The following is a 19,591-nucleotide window of genomic DNA, read 5'->3' on the forward strand; positions in this document are numbered from 1 at the left end:
CCGAAATGCTGTCTGTTGTCATGAGATAGCAAAGAGAGCTAGCCTAGCCTGAAGATAGGGCTGAAAGTTATTTTAGTATTTTCCTGGCCTCCCTTGGTTACACTTCCTTTCTGCTTTGATGCTGTTTTTATGCAGTCTCAAAAGTAAAAATGTACATGTAGGCCACACACACACACACACACACAATTATTATATAAGTCTATGACACACACAGTAAGATAACTGGTGATGAATTGAGCGTTTATTGATGACAAGAGGAAGAAGAGGATACATGCTCTGTCATGATGATCAGAAGGGTGGTCTCTCATAATACTGTTTCTGTTCTGTGGCTGAGAGATTGTGACATAGTTCGATGCCTGCAAGCATGTTTGTTGGAAAAATGCAAGAATGGAACTTGAAGGCAAATTGACACACACACACACACACACAAAAGGCCATGTATACTTAGACTTGGAACCCATAAAGCACTGGAAAGCTACTGTGTGTGTGTGGGCTGGGAGTATTGATGGAACTTTGGCCATGTGGAGGAGGAATGAGGAGGCCGTAACTCTGGAGTAAAGTGGTCTTTTATAATGCCACAACATGCTATGCCCATGACAGATTCTCACCACTGACATAGTGCTGCATACCGGCTGATAGGCTGCGTGATACTTGGAAACATAAAGGAATGTGTCCATACAACAACAGACTTAATCATTTTTGGGAGAAAACAAGACTGGATTGATGCACACATTCATGACGTTACCAAGACAGGGAATCGATCGATTTGATTTATTCTGAATATGTGTAACCAAATGTTTACTTGTTCATGCTGCATAATGGTGGTATAACTGTTGTAATAGAGTTGAGTTGGTTGACATCAACTGTCATGAGTTGTCATGGCATTATGACACAGAGTTGACATTCGGTTATTGATTGGAAATGCATACGGCAGAAATTGTACAGTTCAAATTCATGCCACCATAGAATGAAAATACACTTCTTTTTTTTTAAACATACAGTTTTGTATACATTCATATTTTTTGCGGTTCTATTTAAATCCAACAAGTTTCCAATATCAACAATTGTACATGACACATACAGGACCGTAAATAGTCAAACATCAACCAAGAAAGAGTATTTCAGATTATCTCTACTGTAATTGAGGCATTGTGTATATGATTGTTGTTGTAGTTCTTGGGCTAGTAGTATATGTTGCAATTCCAGGAAAATGTAATTATTATTGTAATTCGTTCTCCTCCGTACGCCCCTTTAAAACATGCTGAATATTAGACCTCTGAAACTACAACATTCAGACCTGTAAATCCAATTTAAACTGCATGCATCTGGGAGTCACTGTGGGTAATGGTATCTGTGGGAGTCACTGTGGGTAATGGTATCTGCTGAATGTTCAGATGTAAACTTCAGCTATAGGTTTGGGTTTCTCTACAGAGCCAGGGACTAGTAAAACCTGTTGGACTAGAGCCAGTGGAATCTGAAATGGGTGATACCAGCAACAAATGCATAGCCTACATACAGGTAACTGCCAAAATAATGGAAAGACTTGAGTTAATAAGAGATACAAATCTTATTGAAAGCAGGTGCTTCCACACAGGTGTGGTTTCTGAGTTAATTTGTTAAAATCCCAACATGTTTAGTGTCACGCCCTGACCTTAGAGATCCTTTTTATTCTCTATTTTGGTTAGGTCAGGGTGTGACTAGGGTGGACAATCTATGTGTTCTATTTCTTTGTTGGTTGGGTATGGTTCCCAATCAGAGGCAGCTGTCTATCGTTGTCTCTGATTGGGGATCATACTTAGGCAGCCTGTTTTCCACCTGAGTTTGTGGGATCTTGTTTTTGTACTATTGCTTTACAGCCCTACAGAACTGTGCGTTTCGTTTTTTGTATTTGCTGTTTTTTCGGCGTCATAAATTAAAGAAAGATTTACGCCTACCACGCTGCACCTTGGTCTAATCCATCTCTAAACGAACGTGACATTTAGGGTCATGTATAAAAATTCTGGGCTGGCCATTATTTTGGCCACCATGGCTATGCCCCCATAGGATAACAATGCCCCCATCGACAGGGCACGAATGGTCACTGAATGGTTTGATGTGTATGAAAACGATGTAAACCATATGCCATGGCCGTCTCAGTCCCCAGATCTAAACCCAACTGAACACTTACGGGAGATTCTGGAGCGGCGCCTGAGACAGCGAAATGCGTGAAATTCTTGACAACAATTCACTAGAACCCTCTGTCATTACCATGACATAACAGGTGTTAAAAGCAGACTTAAACTGACATCCATTATGAGTGCTTATAAAATGTCTTTATGACAAAGACTTCCAGTGACCTGTAGCCAATGCCTATTTATCAGTTGGACCCTTGGGTAGGTTTGAAAACCCTAGTGCTACTTTCTCTCTCTGCCTCTCTCTCCTACCTCTCTTCAACAGACTGTAAACATATACCTATCAAAACATGCTCCCTGTAATCGTCGTAATGTGCGTATTCTCATCCCTATCAGTTCAACCAGACCTCCCCTCTCCCTGCTCCCCTTTTACAAAACTCATGACAGGCAGTCAAATAGCCAGTCACAGTGAGCAAGGGGAGGGGTGTCATGCCTCTAGGGGACACAGCGTTGTCTCTGATTGGCCCACAGTCTCTCTTTCTTTCGGATCCTCCCGCCTCCACAACGCCGGCAGACAGACGGAGACAAGACGGCGGTCCTTCCTCAGCTGACGGGACAGACCGAGCAGAAGGAGGCAGGGTTTGTCTTTCACTGTTCCACCTGTAGACTGCTCGTCTCGCTGACAGGCGCTTTGATTCCATTCATCTCCTCGAACACCAGCTCTGTATAGGGCGAGAGCGAGTGAGAGCGAAAGAGAAAGAAGATGAGGTGAAGAAAGAGGGATGAACAAAAGGTGAGGAGCAAGAGAGAACGTTTAGTTCTGGTCAAGAACATAGCAGAAAATAAATGTTGAATCTTTAAAAAAGAGAATCCCTCTTAACCTCCTCCACTCCAGCCACCCTCCATCTCCCTCTCTGACCTTTCCACTCCTCTAGCGTGCGGTCCTTGCTCTCCAGCGTCTGGTCGTAGGGCAGGGCCTCTGGTTCGTCGTCCGGGTCGTGGTACTGGGAGAAATAAGGGTGGGAGAGAGCCTCACTGGCCGAGACACGCCCGTCACAGTCCAGAACCAGCATGCGCTTCAGTAGATCCACAGCTGAGTGAGGGAGAGAGAAGAATGGAGTTGCAGAGAGAAAGATGGAGACCAAGATTAAGATGTAGGCGCAAAGTGAAAAATACTAACAAAGCTGCATTATGTAATCCATAGCCTTGGGTGACTATAGTCTTGGGTTAAAATTAGCCTCCAGCAAATTCAGTTATCCGGTATGACTCAGTCTCACCCATTGGGTTGGCTCCTCTGAATATCTTCTCTAAGTCCTGCTGGGGCATGAAGGGTAGAGACTGGATATATTTCTGAGCCTATGAATAGGAAGCAATGTACACACACGTGACAATGTGTACAGTACATTGCAGGGCCAATTGAGAAATCAATCATGTTACAAGCAAAATATTGAATAATCGATCATCAAATTAGTCAATCAAGTACACCTATCAATGGATGTCAGGGGATAATCAGTATCATTAAAGCAATTTGCATTGATATAGCGAATGATCCATTCAACTTTCCCATCTCTCCCTCTATTTCTCCATCTTCTCACATGTTCAGAGGAGATCTTCTGTAGAAGGTCAGGGGTCGGGGTGCCCACCACTTCCATAATCCTCTTTAGCTGGTCGATATCTTAGATCAGGAGGGGTTAATTAAGGGCCATCATGATCGTGAAAAAGTCATTTGGTTGGCAGGACCAACTCTTTAGGTAGAACAACTGACTGAGGTTAGGCATACTTGACTTTGCTAGAACAGTGTTCTGGTGTTAGTTGTATGCACACAGCATACTCCAACATTTGAGGACCCAATACAGACACACAAAGCAGTAAATCACATTCCTATTTGTTTCAGTCTTTGACTCTGTACAGTGACAGTCAATACAATTCAGTCCATTGTGAACTTCCTTTCCTTTCAGTCACTCTCAATACACCTCCCCTTCAGACAGAAAGGCTATATCTCTAGATGGGATTGTGATGCAAATCTGGGAGGAGCTGATATGTGTTCACAGAGCAGTATTGGCGGTAACAGCGCTGGAGAGCGGTTGGGTGAGTGTAGTGCACTCCGTATCAAGTCATGTCTGTGTTAGTGAAGGATACAGTCGTTGCCGGGAAACAGGACCTTCCCCTTCAGCAGCTCTCCCATGATGCATCCCACTGACCAGATATCCACTGTAACAGAGGCGTTAACATTCAGTCGTCATAACAACAGGATTTTATGATTAGCCATAACGTCACAGATATAGCTAGATACTTTTTCTTTCTGGATAGAACTGTTTGATGATAGAGTATGTGTTTGGTTGTAATATTAGGTGTCTGGTAATATGTGGTGTGAAATGAGGATCTCGGGTTTATGATCATTCTTGGGTTGTGTGAGTGTGGATCTGTACCTGTCTGATTGTAGTGCATCCAGTTAAGCATGATCTCTGGCGCTCGATACCAGCGAGTCGCCACGTACCCCGTCATCTCATCATCCGTCTGTCTGGCCAATCCAAAGTCAAGGATCTGGGGGAGAGCGAGAGAGACACAGGTTGTCATGGTGATAGCCATTTCCGAGTTGGGGAAGGTTGTGATAGTCTGAGGCGTTGAGGAGTTGGGCGGCTGGGTCACTGGTCTTACCCTCAGCTCGCAGTCCTCGTTCACTGCCACGTTACTTGGTTTCAGGTCCTGTGAGACAGACACATGAAAAGACAGACCGGTCAACACAAAGACTGTCTGAAGGACAGGGGAAAGAAAGGGAGAAAGCCATGAACACAGACAGACCGAAAGGCAGATAGATAGACAGACAGACAGGTTGAAACATATACTGGGTTTTATAAGCTGGGTGTTAGGCCTACAGGCACATGCAACAATAAGCTCTCAGCACACAATCTCTCTCTAACACACTCACACAATATGATACTATCTACTTACACACATACTGGTACATTCTAAATACAGAATTGCCTTTAACGACAACAAAGCACTCAGGAGAGGCAATTGCTCTCCAGAAGTCTGCCTTTATGAAAAGAGGGGATGAGGAAAAATGAAAGAGTGGGCAAGAAGAGAAGAAAAGAGGAAAGCCACCACTCACTCTGTGGATCAGTCCTGCTGAATGGATGTACTGTTCAGGGGGAGACGGAAAAGGGACATGGCAGCGGGATGGGGGGAGGAGTGGGAGGAGCAAGGAAAGAATGGAGTGCGAGAGAGAGAGAGAGAGAGAGAGGTCAACAGTGTATTCTAACATTGGCCCCTGTCTAAAAGGGTCTACATTTTTTGTTCATTCCTTGGTAACTAGGTTTGCTAGCTACTAGGCTGGCTGGTCAGTCCCCTCTGAACTGTGTTGCCTAGTGAGGCAGGCATAATGTAGATTTCAAACTTAGCAGTATATCCGAGTTTGTAATCAAATGTGAAGGTACAGTATATATACCATTTCAGAGGATGTTAAGGGATATTCTAGTAAATTATAGCCAGTAGTTTTATAGTATAAAAAGGATCATGATGATGGTGTTTGAGGTTTAATTGTGGCATCTTGAAATACGTCCCTATAATCAGGGAAGGTTGCTTTGTACTGTGAGTGTATGGGATAGTATGTAAAAAAATAGGTCTAAACATGATGCGTTGGGGGGTTAACTACCTTGAGGCCCCTGAGCAGCTGGTAAATAAGAAACTGTACATGCTCATCAGAGAGACGCTGGAATTTGACTATGTTGTTCAGGTCTGCCCCCATCAAGTTGGTTACCAGGTAGCTGGAAAGAGGAGGAGGAGGGAGGAGGGGACTTTTAGAACAGTTCATGGAGATGTTCCAATTCAGTTAGACAGTACATGCCTTGAATCCTGGTGAAAAGCTCTATTTAAATGCAATATGTCATCATCAGAATAATCATGACAGTATAATCACTGTATGGGGTATGTTGGACATCCTGGTGCTCGTTCAGTAGTCACTCACACTTCATGGAAGTCCTCTAGCGATGCAGCAGGGGAGAATACATCCAGTAGTCCTATTACCTGTTCAGGGAGAAGGTTGATGCCAAAGAGTTACAACTCTATTGTGCATTATCAAGGCAATTTAGGTCAACTAGCCAACACAGGAGGGCTTCAATCACTCCTTACTCACGTTCTCATGTTTCATGTGCTTGAGTAGCCGGAGCTCGCGGTACGAGCGCCTACTGTGGATAAGGGACTGGAAAGGCCGAGACAGCTTCTTCACCGCCACCTTCTGTCGTAGCCGCACGTCATATGCTGAGCTGTGGGGAGCAAAGGAGAGAGAGAGAGAGTAGCTTACAAAATTAAATGCATAGCTTCTAAACATGTTGCTCGTTAAATTATTAGATTCCTTATTAGTGCAAATGTATGTCTGAGTAGTGTACTGGTGTTGCACTGACGTCTTCGTTGTGACAGTGTTATTTCTACTTCGGCAGCATTTGGAGCAACATCTTACTCAATTCCGATGTTGAACAGAGGGAAGGAGTGTTAGGGGAAATGAAAAAGATACTAGGCAATACCATTATAGAGGAATGAAGAGACAAAGGAGTGTAGAAAGAGTAGAGGTCAGAGAGAGATTGAGGGAGAGCAAGAGATGAGGGAGGGGACAGGAAGTACCAGACAGGAAATAAATGTTTGAGAAATCAAAAGAAACTAGACTGAAGGAAAGAAGAAGCAGTAAAGGAGATGATAAAGAGGAAGTGTGAAGAACAGAGGAAGGAGAGGCAGCACAGAGCCACAACTCCAGAAGAAGCTAAAACAGCATTAATGTAAATCACTGTCATTATCAACCTGACCGCTAACCCCTTTAACCAGCCTGTGAGGAGCGCTACACCATTACTATGTCCTTACCTGGGGCCTGCCATGTGTACAACACAAGGTCATGTACACACCATAATCAGACCGCATCACCTTCAGACAACGCAAAGTGCATTCATTTCATTCACAGCCACAGAAGCACCTGCTGCTAGATGCCCGTTATATGTTTGCCAAACAGGCAGCTAGCACACCATCATCTTTCCATGACACAAGCCAGACATCTCCGTCTCTCTCACACACACACACACAGACACACATACACACAGACACACACACACACACAGACACACACACACACACCAGTCCTCTGCCATCTCATCTTCCATACATGGCTGTCTACCTCACTGCCAACAACTCCACAAGCAGTCTATGCATCGATTTCTGCAACTGACTCTGTCTTCCATCTCAGAATGTTTGATCAGCTGTTACATTAATGCACCTCAAGTTTCAAAAACAGAAAGAGTGGGTGAGGGGGAAGGGTGGCGTCAAAGGCAACGCAATATCTGATGCAAAGTCATTTGGCTTTCTCTCTCTCTCTCTCCCTCTCTCTCTCTCTCTCCATCTAGCTATCTATATTGACTTTAGTCTTATGCATATACAATCATTCAAAGGAAATAGTGGGGCAAACATGAAAGCATCTGCCAGAGCATCTTGTTTGCACATAGAATTCAAAATGAAGGTTGCTTGCTTTTATTCTCCAGCATCTTGCTCCCCACAGCAGCTTGCATGTTAATCCCGATAGACAGTTCATGTACTTGAGATTCTATTTCATGTGTGCGTTCATCCGAGAGCTTTGGCGGCCATCGCTTGTCCTCTCACGTTGTAAACAAACTCTGCACAACAGCGTCGGCTAAATGGCACCGAAGTGACATGATAATAGCACTTTAAGCAGCCAAGCCCCTACAAACAAAAGCATATGGATATGCCATCTACAAAGTTACACAATGTGCTGACAAATACCACACACTCACAGTAGCCATGATTTGCATAGTGTTGCTGCAACAGTTGAAATAGGCACATGGAAATGAGTTCGTTGACTAAATGAAACATTCATGGTGCAAGCACAAACATTTGCACAACGCTATATTACTGTTACATAACGTTACACCAACAAAGAGTTTCCCAGTTCCATTGTGAAGAATATGTTCAGTATCATGGACAAGTTCTAAACCCATCAGTCAGAACGAATTAGAGTTATATTACTGGCCAAGACGTTCCAACTTCCTTTCAGGAGACCGATGGAAGAAAAAGTAACCATTGAGATTGAATTAGGGGTTTGCAGTCTGCGTGCTGAGCGGGAAATGAGAAATGATACGACTTGGGAAAGCGAAGGGAAGTGGCAGTACGATGTCTCAAGAATGACAACTATTGTCATTACGCGTGACTGGTGTTTTGCAGTCTATGAAAAGCTTTCCAGTTATTGGAATAAAGTCTATTTGAAGTAGCAACCACATTTGTGAAAATCTCAGCCATTCCACTGCATTTTAAATGTGCACATTCATATATGATGTTTGATGTCTGCTGGTGTAATGATGGAAAACTAATACATGTGTCTATGTGATGTTCTGCATGGTATACAGTGAATGTGTGATAAGAGTCTGCTTTAGTGCAGGTACGATAATACCTCTGTCTGATGGCTACGCCATTGAGAGCAGATTGGCTGGCTGCATCACCGCTTGGTATGGCAGCTGCTTGGTATCCGACCATAAGGTGCTACAGATGGTAGTGTGTATGGCCCAGTACATCACAAAGCTCACTGCCATCCAGAACCTCTATACCAGGTGGTGTAGTAGGAAGGCCCTAAAAGTTGCCAAAGACTCCAGCCACCCAAGTTATAGACTGTTCTCTCTGCTACCGGAGGGCAAGCGGTACCGGAGCACCAAGGGCTCCTGAACAGCTTCTACCCCCAAGCCATAAGATTGCTGAACAGTTAATCAAATGGCTACAGTGGTGTAAAATACTTTAGAGTACTGGGGTATCTGTACTTTACTTTACTATTTATATGTTTGACAACTTTTACTTTTTACTTCACTCCATTCCATTCCTAAAGAAAAGTATGTACTTTTTACTTTTTACATACATTTTCCCTGACACCAAAAGTACTTTTACATTTTGAATGCTTAGCAGGACAGAACATTGTCCAATTCACACACTTATCAAGAGAACATCCCTGGTCATCCCTGCTGCATCTGATCTGGTGGACTCACTAAACACATGCTTTATTTGTAAATTATGTCTGTTGGAGTGTCAAATCAAATCAAATTTTATTTGTCACATACACATGGTTAGCAGATGTTAATGCGAGTGTAGCGAAATGCTTGTGCTTCTAGTTCCGACAATGCAGTAATAACCAACAAGTAATCTAGCTAACAATTCCAAAACTACTACCTTATAGACACAAGTGTAAGGGGATAAAGAATATGTACATAAAGATATATGAATGAGTGATGGTACAGAGCGGCATAGGCAAGATACAGTAGATGGTATTGAGTGCAGTATATACATATGAGATGAGTATGTAAACAAAGTGGCATAGTTAAAGTGGCTAGTGATACATGTATTACATAAAGATGCAGTAGATGATATAGAGTACAGTATATACGTATACATATGAGATGAATAATGTAGGGTATGTAAGCATTATATTAGGTAGCATTGTTTAAAGTGGCTAGTGATATATTTTACATCATTTCCCATCAATTCCCATTATTAAAGTGGCTGGAGTTGAGTCAGTGTGTTGGCAGCAGCCACTCAATGTTAGTGGTGGCTGTTTAACAGTCTGATGGCCTTGAGATGGAAGCTGTTTTTCAGTCTCTCGGTCCCGGCTTTGATGCACCTGTACTGACCTCGCCTTCTGGATGATAGCGGAGTGAACAGGCAGTGGCTCGGGTGGTTGTTGTCCTTGATGATCTTTATGGCCTTCCTGTGACATCGGGTGGCGTAGGTGTCCTGGAGGGCAGGTAGTTTGCCCCCGGTGATGCGTTGTGCAGACCTCACTACCCTCTGGAGAGCCTTACGGTTGTGGGCTGAGCAGTTACCGTACCAGGCGGTGATACAGCCCGACAGGATGCTCTCGATTGCGCATCTGTAGAAGTTTGTGAGTGCTTTTGGTGACAAGCCAAATTTATTCAGCCTCCTGAGGTTGAAGAGGCGCTGCTGCGCCTTCTTCACGATGCTGTCTGTGTGGGTGGACCAATTCAGTTTGTCTGTGATGTGTATGCCGAGGAACTTAAAACTTACTACCCTCTCCACTACTGTTCCATCGATGTGGATAGGGGGGTGTTCCCTCTGCTGTTTCCTGAAGTCCACAATCATCTCCTTAGTTTTGTTGACATTGAGTGTGAGGTTATTTTCCTGACACCACACTCTGAGGGCCCTCACCTCCTCCCTGTAGGCCGTCTCGTCGTTGTTGGTAATCAAGCCTACCACTGTTGTGTCGTCCGCAAACTTGAGGATTGAGTTGGAGGCGTGCGTGGCCACGCAGTCGTGGGTGAACAGGGAGTACAGGAGAGGGCTCAGAACGCACCCTTGTGGGGCCCCAGTGTTGAGGATCAGCGGGGTGGAGATGTTGTTGCCGAGTGTGACCCTGGCTATCCGTAAATTTAAAAAAAGAAAATAGTGTCATCTGGTTTGCTTAATATAATGAATTTTAAATGATTTATACATCTAATTTTGATACTTAAATATTATTTAGCAACTACATTTACTTTTGATACTGAAGTATATTTAAAACCAAATACGTTTAGTCTTTTGCAAGTAGTATTTTACTTCAGTCATTTTCTATTAAGGTATCTTTACTTTTACTCAAAGTTGTAACGGTTTTCCGTATGAGAAGGAGAGTCGGACCAAAATGCAGCGTGTAGATTGCGATCCATGTTTTAATAACCAAACGTAAAACACGAATTAATACAAACACTACAAAATAAAGAACGTAATGAACGTAACGAAAACCTAAACAGCCCTATCTGGTGAAAACACATAGACAGGAACAATCACCCACAAACACACAGTGAAACCCAGGCTACCTAAATATGGTTCCCAATCAGAGACAATGACGAACACCTGCCTCTGATTGAGAACCATATCAGGCCGAACATAGAACTAGACAAACTAAACATGTAACATAGAATGCCCACTCAGATCACACCCTGACCAACCACAACATAGAAATATACAAAGTAAACTATGGTCAGGGTGTGACAGTACCCCCCCCCCCCCAAGGTGCGGACTCCGGCCGCAAAACCTGAACCTATAGGGGAGGGTCTGGGTGGGCATCTGTCCGCGGTGGCGGCTCTGGCGCTGGACGTGGACCCCACTCCATAATCGTTTTAGTCCACCTCCTTAGCGTCCCTAGATAGGTTACCCTCCTTAATGACCGCTCGGGACAGAGGGACAGCTCGGGACAGAGGTAGCTCGGGACTGATGGGTAGCTCAGCACTGAGAGGAAGCTCAGCACTGAGAGGAAGCTCAGCACTGAGAGGAAGCCCAGGCAGATAGTTGGATCTAGCAGATCCTGGCTGACTGGAGAATCTGGAAGAGTCTGGTCGACTGGCAGATCTGGAAGAGTCTGGTCGACTGGCAGATCTGGAAGAGTCTGGTCGACTGGCAGATCTGGAAGAGTCTGGTCGACTGGCAGATCTGGAAGAGTCTGGTTGACTGGCAGATCTGGAAGAGTCTGGTTGACTGGCAGCTCTTGCTGCTCCATGCTGACTGGCTGCCCCATGCTGACTGGCTGCTCCATGCTGACTGACAGCTCTGGCTGCTCCATGCTGACTGGCAGCTCTGGCGGCTCCTTGCAGACTGGCAGCTCTGGCGGCTCCTTGCAAACTGGCAGCTTTGGCGGCATCCTGCAGACTGGCAGCTCTGGCGGCTCCTTGCAGACTGGCAGCTCCCTGCAGACTGGCAGCTCCTTGCAGACTGGCAGCTCTATGCAGACTGGCAGCTCTATGCAGACTGGCAGCTCTATGCAGACTGGCAGCTCTATGCAGACTGGCAGCTCCTTGCAACCTGGCAGCTCCTTGCAACCTGGCAGCTCCTTGCAACCTGGCAGCTCCTTGCAAACTGGCAGCTCCTTGCAAACTGGCAGCTCCTTGCAAACTGGCAGTTCTGAACAGGCGGGAGACTCCGGCAGCGCTGTAGAGAAGGAAGGCTCTAACAGCGCTAAACAGGCGGGAGACTCCGACAGCGCTGAAGAGGAGGAAGGCTCTGGCAGCGCTGGACAGGCGAGGCACACTGTAGGCCTGATGCGTGGTGCTGGCACTGGTGGTACTGGGCCGAGGACACGCACAGGAAGCCTGGTGCGGGGAGCTGCTACCGGAGGGCTGGGGTGTGGAGGTGGTACTGGAAAAACCGGACCGTGCAGGCGCACTGGAGCTCTTGAGCACCGAGCCTGCCCAACCTTACCTGGTTGAATGCTCACGGTCGCCCTGCCAGTGCGGCGAGGTGGAATAGCCCGCACTGGGCTATGCAGGCGAACCGGAGACACCGAGCGCAAGGCTGGTGCCATGTAAGCCGGCCCAAGGAGACGCACTGGGGACCAGCTGCGTAGAGCCGGCTTCATGGCATTAGGCTCGACGCTCAATCTAGCCCGGCCGACACGCGGAGCTGGAATATACCGGGCTATGCACCCGCACTGGAGACACCGTGCGCACCACTGCATAACACGGTGCCTGTCCGGTCTCTCTAGCCCCCCGGTAAGCACAGGGAGTCTGCCCAGGTCTCCTACCTGGCGTAGCCATACTCCCTGTTAGCCCCCCCCCAAGAAATTTTTGGGGCTGCCTCTCAGGCTTCCATCCGCGTCGCCGTGCTGCCTCCTCATACCAGCGCCTCTCCGCTTTCGCCGCCTCCAGTTCTTCTTTGGGGCGGCGATATTCTCCTGGCTGAGCCCAGGGTCCTCTTCCTTCTAATTCGTCCTCCCATGTCCATACCTCCTCTTTGGGCTGCTCCTGTTGCCTCTTCTCCTGCTGCACCTTTGGGCGGCTACACTCCCCTGGTTTAGCCCAGGGTCCTCTCCCGTTGAGGATTTCCTCCCATGTCCAGAAATCCTTATTGCGCATCTCCTTGCGCTGCTCCTGCCTGTTGACACGCTGCTTGGTCCTTTTGTGGTGGGTGATTCTGTAACGGTTTTCCGTATGAGAAGGAGAGTCGGACCAAAATGCAGCGTGTAGATTGCGATCCATGTTTTAATAACCAAACGTAAAACACGAATTAATACAAACACTACAAAATAAAGAACGTAATGAACGTAACGAAAACCTAAACAGCCCTATCTGGTGAAAACACATAGACAGGAACAATCACCCACAAACACACAGTGAAACCCAGGCTACCTAAATATGGTTCCCAATCAGAGACAATGACGAACACCTGCCTCTGATTGAGGACCATATCAGGCCGAACATAGAACTAGACAAACTAGACATGTAACATAGAATGCCCACTCAGATCACACCCTGACCAACCACAACATAGAAATATACAAAGTAAACTATGGTCAGGGTGTGACAAAAGTAGAACAATTGGGTACTTTTTCCACCACTGCTATTTGCATTGATCCCCATTTTATTTATCCCGGCTCTATGCACACTCACTGGACTCTACCACACACTTACACATACTACACTCTGACACTCCAACACACACACACACACACATACACTCACGGATAGACACACTTTCACACTCTTCACATACGCTGCTGCTACTCTGTTTATCATCTATCATGATTGCCTAGTCGCCTTTACCCCTACCTACATCTACATACTGTATTACCTCAACTACCTTGTACCCCTGCTCAATGACTCAGTACCGGTGCTCCTTGTATATATTTTTCTTACTTTTTAACTCTGCATTGTTAGGAAAGGGCTCGTAAGTAAGCATTTCTCAGTAAAGTCTACATCTGTATTAGGCACATGTGACATTTTTGATTTGATCTGATATTCATTATATGAGCCTTTCTGATCAGATCATTGACCTTGGGCAAACAATCTCAGGAGGCTTTGCAGGGAAATTGAGGAGCACCAAGGATCAATATAATGATATTCTCCTCTGTATCCTCAGAAATAATGTCCATGGACTCCCAAGGCTCTCCCAGTCCCAACCCCCTATAAAATACCTCCCCAATTCCCAAACCCCCACCCCTCTGCTAATCAATCAGCTCTGCCATGGAGAAGATGGTGACAATGGGTGGAGCTCAGCCTGAACAATGCAGGGCTCAGAGAGAGAGAGAAAGAAAAAAAGTTAAAGAGAGATGGGAGATTGTGTGCAAGAATGTGAGTGTCCTTGCTGGCTAGACTGGTACTATGAGCAGTGGTGCCATTTTCTAGGGGTAGAAGATCATATGACTGCATTGCTCTGCATCTTGGTTGATGGTGTATTAGATGTGTTTATGAATCCACATAAGTAATGAGTTTTGTTTTTAACTGTTCGAGAATTGTATTCGGCAAAAGAAGCAGACACAGGGATAGTCTTTGTTTGAATTGTTGCTAGAGCAATGCTACCATGTCTATCTACTCAGCTTCCAAGGTCTTCATCAAATCAAACAGACATAACTGTGCCGACTTCACCAGGATTTCTCAGTGGAGTAGTAAAACACTGCAGTTCTTCCCATCAATCAGCTCCATTAAATCTAATGGACCAATAAAGGCTTAGATATTGCTTGGGCTAACATGTAGTTTCTGTGCCTTCCTTCTCTTCCATGTCTGCTGCATCACAGATGTCTGTTGTCTGTCTCCCTGGGCTGATACTCAGACGATCACATCCTCACATCCCTCTGTCCTAGGAGATGAAAAAGCATTGGATTGAAAGGCCATGGTTGGCTGTTTTACCAGCATATAAACAACAAAGAGAGCTCTGCCTACAATGTCAATCTAATCTATCTACCAGTGCTTTTATAGTAAAAGTTGATATTGAAACCGCCAAGCACTTAATTTCCCTTCCCATGCATGGATCAATATGGATTGCATGTATGACACTCAAATCGAGGTGCACACATCACCATGACACCTCGCCATGGCAACGGTGTCTATTCTCCAGCAACAGACAGAGTGTTCCAAAATTAAAACAAGGAAATATTGCCCAACCCACTTGTGAGAAAAGAGGAACTCGTTCATGTGGAAATGTAGCCTATAAGAAGCACCTCAATGGGCTAGACAGCTGTGTGTGTGTGTGTGTGTGTGAGAGTGAGAAAGAAAGAGAGAGCTTGTATTTACTGTATGGGGAGGAGATCAGGTTGTGAAATTGATGTCTGTTGTTAGGTCAACAGACTGGTGGTCATGAATACAATGTTGAGATTTCTTCCCTAGGACCCTCTTCACTATCTGAAGTGAACATACACATATCAAAGATAAAAGTCCATAACAGCACAAATGTCTGAAAAAAATACAAAAATACAAGATATTCGCAGTCAGCAACACTGAGGTAAACCCTACACATACCCATGACTATACAGATGTGTCATGCATCCTTAAGTTGTTCAGTGCAGATCCCGCCGAAGTGCTGTCCCTGTTATCAGTAGCCCAAAAAGCCTTATAGAAATTCTATTGAGAACTGTCACGATTCAGAGGATCTTCCGTAGCGCGTGGTTGCACGCGATAACTCCTCGTTTCCTTTCGGTGCAGGAATCGTATGGGGCAGACTGAATCAGCTAATGTACATGCGAAGCTTAAGGTGTTTAACGCCGCATCGACAGGCAACAACTGTAGACAGTCTGCCGTTGGACTGATGACGCCCAGTATTTGGGAATGGTGTCAACGACAGATAAACCAATACAATTGGAAACGTAGCCTATATAACAGCATCATATTGATACCAATAGAGTAGTCTAGTAAATCGACATTTAATAACAAACATGAAAAGAACATTGAGGATTTTCTCGTGCATAACAACTAAAATAACTAGGCTACATGAACATGGATTATATTTGAATTTAAATAGGCCAAATAACTGCCTAATAACAATAAAAACATCCTCAGTAATAATAATGACAATAGGCTGGCAATTGCACAATAATAATGAGAATAGGCTATACATAGGCTTGTTGCTTTTCCAATATTATCCAATAATGTATATTCATAATACAAATCAGAAGGCTAAATTATGTTTTTCATCTGCATTGTATTGTGTGTATGGACAGCCTCGCCCCTCCCTCTTTCATATAGCCTACTCACCATACCGAGCCGTAGGCCCCAGAGCCCACGGGAGTCAGGTTCTGGTACCGCTCGGGAACTTCCCATACAGTCTTGTTCAGCTCCTGCCGATAGTAGCCTGATCTGGCCGACATTTTTACAGTGAATAAGTTTTTTAGGACTGGACTGACAGCTCTGTCTGCACAATCCGCGGTAACTGGTGCACAGAGGGGAGCTGCTGGCCGCCTCGCTCTCTCTCTCACTTGTTCTCTCTCTCTATCTCTATCGATATTTCTGAGAAGGGGTAGTGTAAGTAGAGAGATAGAGCTGGTAATAGACGATGTCTCAGATATGGGGGTTGCGGCGCGGAAGGGGGGGGGGGGGGGATGAGATAGGGGAGCGATTCCTCTCATTCATCTATTAGGATAGGCTCCTGCAAATAATATTATTACCCATAGCCTATGTAAACCTTATAATTTCCCTTTTTATATGTCTCCAAAATGCATGTTTTTGCACAGCTTAGAGTTTATGGCACATTGTTGCATCAATATAGCAGCGGTGTCAATTTCACAGAAGTCACAGTTGTCGCATGAAATGCATACATCTTAACACAATACTAAGTGGAATTATTTATTTTAATTTGACCTTTTATTTAACTAGGCAAGTCAGTTAAGAACATATTCTTATTTTCAATGACGGCCTAGAAACAGTGGGTTAACTGCCTTGTTCAGGGGCAGAACAACCTTATCAGCCCCAGTCTAACGATCTAACCACTAGGCTAACTAGCCATTTTCTACAGTAGGCTACAGTGATCACACAAAAGTGAAATACATTTTCATTTTAATAATCTTCTTTACTTTTTATCAACTATATTTTTAAACAATCAAATTAGTACAGTTAATAACAGTCAAAAAGCAATGGTTATGAATGAACATACAGTATCATTAAGTAATATAATGTAATAGTGAAAATTATAAATAAAAGTAATAAAAAGTTGTAATAATAGTAATATAAACAGTAATAATATGAATAATAGTAATAGTAGTGTAACAATATAATGAATTGAAATGCAGGTTCCTTCCAGACCTTGAGTGTGGTAGTCTCTCTGGTAGATTAGATCAGCTATGCTGTTACATAGTGTCTGTTTGCAGACTGTCCAGGCTGCCATGGTGAGCCCTCTGTTGGAGATCTGTTGAAACATCATGGACAGTAGGAGTGGACATGGAGGAGAGGTCATCAATGTATCTTATATTGCCAGGCCTTGCATTTGGTTTTAGATTATTAAGCTACAGTATACCACCGAGTGTAGTGAGTATAGACTCTGAGCCCCTCAGAGCAATTCAGATAGTAGCCAACTGTAGAGAGGGGGTGTCTGGGATGTAGATTGAGCCTTATTCAATAGGGAGGTATGATCAGAGCATTGCATTAAGTAATACATTCCATAGAGCTGACATGACAGTCAAGACAGTAAATCTCTTTTCCGCAGTAAACCATGACACTTCTATGTAATATGTGTCTATCTGCAACGTTCTGAATGTTCCACCCCACTTATTAACAAGCCCTAAAATAGAAGATCAAAAGAAAAGCAACACACCTTGACAGATAAAGGGTAATTCCTGATGACAGGAAGCATCCAGCCACTTCAGTTCTCCGTTGTCAACCCGGACCATCTTACCACAGTGATAATTGATGGGATTGAGGGGGAAGCAGCTGTGCCACCCACTGTACTTCACCACCTTATCAACATCACCACTGGTCCACAGCCAGGGGGCGCTCCACTCAAAGATGGACCGCTCCAGACCAATCCATACCCCCACACATGGCAGCTCCACATTAGCCAGGAGCTGGGTCACGTCAGCCTGTACGGTCTGGTTGGTGATGTGCACCAGGTTGGACTTGGAGCCACGACTTTTACAGAACTCCAGGGCATTGATCCAGCTCTTGGACTCGTTGACGTAGTGCAGGTAATCTGCATGGACAAGACAAAAACATAAAATTGCACACCTGTAAGTGCAAGTTCATGAACACAAAACCACAAATAAAAAGCCCAACATTTGTCACTTGTACACCTTTGTACAGATTGGTACAGAATGTAGCTCCATGTCTCACCAGGATGGAGTAGAGAAGTTGTACTACTGGGTGAGGATGTAGGATTCCAGTCTGGGGAGGTGGGACACGATGAGGTCAGTTGTCCACTGGAAGTTGATGTTGGTGGTGTTGTCGACTCTCCATTAGTAGTGGTAGTTGGTGAGGTGGTGGACTGTCCATTAGTAGTGGTAGTTGGTGAGGTGGTGGACTGTCCATTAGTAGTGGTAGTTGGTGAGGTGGTGGACTGTCCATTAGTAGTGGTAGTTGGTGAGGTGGTGGACTGTCCATTAGTAGTGGTAGTTGGTAAGGTGGTGGACTGTCCATTAGTGGTTGTAGTTGGTGAGGTGGTGGACTGTCCATTAGTAGCAGTAGGTAGTAAAGTGGTAGGTGTTGTGGTGGAAATAGGGCTGGTGGTTTCAGGGGTAACAGGAATGGTCAAATCCCCTGTGGTGTTAAGTGGGTGTTCATCTGTCAGAATGAAGTAGAATACATATACATTTAGGCACATTTTTCTAATTGATATTATATTAAAACTAGGATTTTCTTGGTGTAGATTCTGTACAATTTAGTCATTGATTGACTGACTAAAACACTTTAGTTTGATAACACTCTCACGTGGTTCAACTTACCTCCATAGCAAAGGAAAATACTTTGACTAGAGCAATCTTTTGGTGTCCATTTTCTGTCTGAGTTCAGCTGTACACAGTTTCCACCTCCCATGGTATGTTCCCATTGCTGAAATGGTTCTCCATTTGACCAATTCCATAGTTTGTTCTTCTGCTGAAGTCCAATCCAGGTGTTCCCTGTAGTAACCTCATCAAAGGCTTCCTGTTCTTTCTGGTTACAGATGCTCGCCAGTTCTCTGCCGTTTATTTTCCTGCAGTCTGTCACAGCATCCTGTTGCGTCTTTGGCTCCTGCATCAGCTCATACACCTTCTCTGTTGTTCCATTACCATGACGAACTTACAGGAGGGAAGGTGAAAAGTGACACATCAGATTTCATGAGGCAGTTAATGACTTCGCACAATAAGAAATTAACTTGGAAGTTACAGGTGATAACCTAATTAATAAAGTGTTTGAGATCTGATTAGATGAAGAATACAGTATTAGGGTAGGGGTTGTTAAATCAATCAGTCAATCCCATTTGTTAAATGACAAGTTGGATTTTCCATTGAAAGAAAGAGACAGTGAGTGAGTTAGTCAGTCCTTACCTCGTTGACACATATACTGTCTTTGAGCTGCACAAGTCACTGGTTGCCAATGAGATGAAATAGACAAGACACAGTCATGACCCCCAGCATGGACATCAAAACCTTCTTTCCAGTTAAAGAACATGAAGTCCTCTCCATCAGACCACTTCCACTTTTCAGTTGGACCAGACCTATGGAGCCCAATCCACACATCACCACTGAAATCACCCAAAGAGGATTGAATTGCCTTCCAATC

The 19,591-nt window shown here is 44.6% G+C and overlaps 2 protein-coding genes across 2 annotated transcripts; both read right to left on the bottom strand.

Moving 5' to 3' along the window:
- Positions 1–219: 219 nt before the first annotated feature.
- LOC139378589 (mitogen-activated protein kinase 11-like) lies at positions 220–16,396 on the bottom strand. Its single transcript, XM_071120885.1, has 12 exons — positions 16,100–16,396; positions 6,247–6,376; positions 6,079–6,137; positions 5,767–5,878; positions 5,224–5,253; positions 4,770–4,817; positions 4,541–4,655; positions 4,251–4,322; positions 3,707–3,786; positions 3,389–3,467; positions 3,031–3,204; positions 220–2,833 (listed from the first exon to the last, which is right to left on the bottom strand). The coding sequence occupies exons 1-12, from the start codon at positions 16,210–16,212 to the stop codon at positions 2,760–2,762; spliced, it is 1,086 nt and encodes a 361-aa protein (XP_070976986.1). The 5' UTR covers positions 16,213–16,396; the 3' UTR covers positions 220–2,759.
- Positions 16,397–17,187: 791 nt separating this feature from the next.
- On the bottom strand, positions 17,188–19,369 carry LOC139379605 (macrophage mannose receptor 1-like). Its single transcript, XM_071122400.1, has 5 exons — positions 19,357–19,369; positions 18,959–19,107; positions 18,167–18,389; positions 17,652–18,026; positions 17,188–17,246 (listed from the first exon to the last, which is right to left on the bottom strand). Exons 1-5 carry the CDS (start codon positions 19,367–19,369, stop codon positions 17,188–17,190), a joined length of 819 nt encoding a protein of 272 aa, XP_070978501.1.
- Between the last annotated feature and the right edge of the window lie 222 nt (positions 19,370–19,591).

This window comes from Oncorhynchus clarkii, chromosome 21 (assembly GCF_045791955.1).
Source record: "Oncorhynchus clarkii lewisi isolate Uvic-CL-2024 chromosome 21, UVic_Ocla_1.0, whole genome shotgun sequence".
Taxonomy (NCBI): Eukaryota; Metazoa; Chordata; class Actinopteri; order Salmoniformes; family Salmonidae; genus Oncorhynchus; species Oncorhynchus clarkii.

Excerpts from the sequence above, each read along its gene's own strand:
- LOC139378589 (XM_071120885.1), bottom strand. The coding sequence starts at position 16,212 with ATGTCGGCCAGATCAGGCTACTATCGGCAGGAGCTGAACAAGACTGTA. Across the intron at positions 5,254-5,766 it reads AGCTGCTCAGGGGCCTCAAG|TACATCCATTCAGCAGGACT; the intron begins GTAGTTAACCCC and ends CCCCCTGAACAG. Across the intron at positions 3,468-3,706 it reads AGAAGATCTCCTCTGAACAT|GCTCAGAAATATATCCAGTC; the intron begins GTGAGAAGATGG and ends TCCTATTCATAG.
- LOC139379605 (XM_071122400.1), bottom strand. Across the intron at positions 18,390-18,958 it reads AACAGGAAGCCTTTGATGAG|TCCACCACCTCACCAACTAC; the intron begins GTTACTACAGGG and ends ACTAATGGACAG. Across the intron at positions 17,247-17,651 it reads ATTACCCTTTATCTGTCAAG|ATCTCCAACAGAGGGCTCAC; the intron begins GTGTGTTGCTTT and ends ATGTTTCAACAG.